The 2395-nt window shown below is 45.4% G+C and overlaps 1 protein-coding gene across 1 annotated transcript; it reads right to left on the bottom strand.

Annotated features, from left to right (window-relative positions):
* Positions 1–450: 450 nt before the first annotated feature.
* LOC104616209 (meteorin-like protein) lies at positions 451–1184 on the bottom strand (the record flags this gene model as incomplete). Its single annotated transcript, XM_010294075.1, has 2 exons — positions 451–528; positions 734–1184. Coding segments are annotated over 2 exons (529 nt in total), but the record flags the coding sequence as incomplete, so codon positions are not given.
* Between the last annotated feature and the right edge of the window lie 1211 nt (positions 1185–2395).

The raw sequence follows: 2395 nt of genomic DNA, 5'->3' as shown, positions 1-2395 counted from the left end.
ATTGTTCCCAAATGGTATTGAGCTTGCTATTTAGTATCAGACCCTACAGGCTTGTAAGCTCTTTCAGTTTGTCCACTCCCCCTTCCTACAAGCTTTTCGTTGGCATAAAATTCCTCCCTATAAAACTTGCTTTTCATAATGGTTGAGAGAAAAGACAACACCGGCACTGTAAAAGTAGTGTCATGGTGTTGAAGAGCTCTCCTATGGCACAGTAATGCTCAAGAGAGTGTAGTAGACAGAGCCAAGGAAGGAACACACCATTTCCCTTGTTTGTTTTTTTTTTTTTTTTTAAAAAAAAAAGGCAATAATTAGGTCAGCAAGTAGCAGTAGTTTCAGATGGAAAAAAAAAACCAAACCCACGGAAAAGGAGTTCCTCCTTGTTTAAATGTTTATTATTCAAAACATGCAGCGGGGTCTTAAAAACTGAGTTAAAAAGTAGTTAGAAAACTGTTACAGCAAGGCTTGGAAGCCAAGTTCACACTGGAGTTCATTGCAGGGTAAAGCCAGCTCCTGTAATTCACCCCACGCCTGCAAGGGGAGAATCATTCACAACGTAACCCTTAAATCATTTGGAACTCAGCCTAGGCTTCCAACTTCCAAAAAAACCAACAACAACACCCCCCCTCAAAAAAAAAACCCCCAAAAAAATAAATTCTTCCGCAATAGCCCGTTTATAAAACATGTCCTTAAAAGCACATGAAATTCAGATCCAACCACTTTCCCACTCACTCACTCTGCCATCTGTTATACATCCAATGCAGTACATGAAAATATGACCAATACCCCAGAACTCACCAGAAACTGTGTGCAAATCAGATGCTACCTCCTTGTTCATCAATTCGTACTGGAAGCCTGTAATCTTCCTGCTAATGTCCTGCTGAGGAGTGGCCTCAATAAACAGGCCCCCCTGGTCATAGCCAAAGCAATATACTTTACTGGGGCTGCGATCTCCATCTCGGACCAAGAGTTTCAGTTCTCCAGTTTTTTCCAAATAAATATTTGCTCCTGCTGAGTCCTTGAAGGGCTTTATGCAAACAGTCAAATGTTTGTAAGAGGCAGGTGAAGTATTGGGTCGCAGGTTGACTATGAGTGCTCCCGTGGGATACATCCACTCTATTGACCCTTCGGAACAGCGGAGGTAGACCTGTTCAACATCCTTCTTGTGAGACTCGTGAGTTAAGCCACTGGGGGAAGAAAGAAAGAGAAAGTTAGAGAAATGACAGAGCAAGTAACGTGACCGTCATAACCTCAAACCTTCAAAGACCCACATCAACAAACGCAGGAAATCTCCGACTGTATTGAGTATTAGCCCATCCAGCTTCGCAGCAGTCAGAACTGCTTGTCTCTTGCACGACTGCAACCTTAATATTACGGGACAATTTTAAATCACCTCCCAAAAGAAAAAGTCAAACCACTCATAATTGACTTCAAAATTAAATAGGATATAAGCACATGATCAAAAGCAATTAAATTACTACAGCCTCAGTTACTGCCCATCAGCTGAGCTGTGGCAAATGACCCGGCGCATACTAAGTAAAACACGTACGCTTGAACTCCCTTCCTGGTGGCTTAAAGCAGCACGTTCTCCAGCCTCGCAGATTGGACTCCACCTTTTGCTGAGTACTTTGTTCCCCTTCCAAGTCTATATTCCCAATGGATCTGAAACTGGGAAGGATGCCAAGCTCACCCTGTGAACTGGAGCAAAGGGATGCTCTGGGTGCTACTGATACTCTCTGCCCCAGCTGGGCAGCCCCAATCTCCAAACTGGGAGGAGGCGGGGAGAGGAGAGAAGACATTACACTCCCCAGCCACAGCTGGGGAAGCACTGAACTGTGCTGTTTTCTTCAGCATGTGTGCCATGTTCCACCACTTCTCCCCAATATGAGGTTAAAGCTTAGCTTATCATTTTACTGCCCAGCTCCGACGGGCTCTGAGCAGACACACAGCCACAAGTGTTCAGCAAAAACCAGAACACGTGGCCAGTTACTATGGCATGGGCACAGGGCCACCGTTGGTCCTGTGTCCTTACCCAGCACCGTGGCAAAACATTAACATCCCAACAGCCATTTTGAGGGCAGGAGAGCGACACAGGGATCCCAGGGCCAACTGCTAGTGAAAGGCGAGCAAACTGCTGTGCTTAGGCACGATGACTAGCAAATCCCCGCGACTTGCTTGCCCACAGCCTAAACTGAGGACAATTCTAAACAACCCTTGCCGCATGTCACTGATGCTGGACCAACCCCACAAGTTCTTTACCCAGAGTGACTCAAAGCACTAATATGATGCTGCATGCTGTAGGCACTCTAGTTAAAAGAAAAGTTGTGGGAAGCCTGCTTTATTGGTTACAGTATTTGGGCCATTAGTCAAAAATCCTTTGGTCCCAGTCCCTCTCCTG

The sequence above is a fragment of the Phaethon lepturus genome, unplaced genomic scaffold (assembly GCF_000687285.1).
Source record: "Phaethon lepturus isolate BGI_N335 unplaced genomic scaffold, ASM68728v1 scaffold27699, whole genome shotgun sequence".
NCBI lineage: Eukaryota > Metazoa > Chordata > Aves > Phaethontiformes > Phaethontidae > Phaethon > Phaethon lepturus.
The sequence above is the reverse complement of the archived record's forward strand: the minus strand, read 5'-3'. Positions and strand labels throughout refer to the sequence as shown.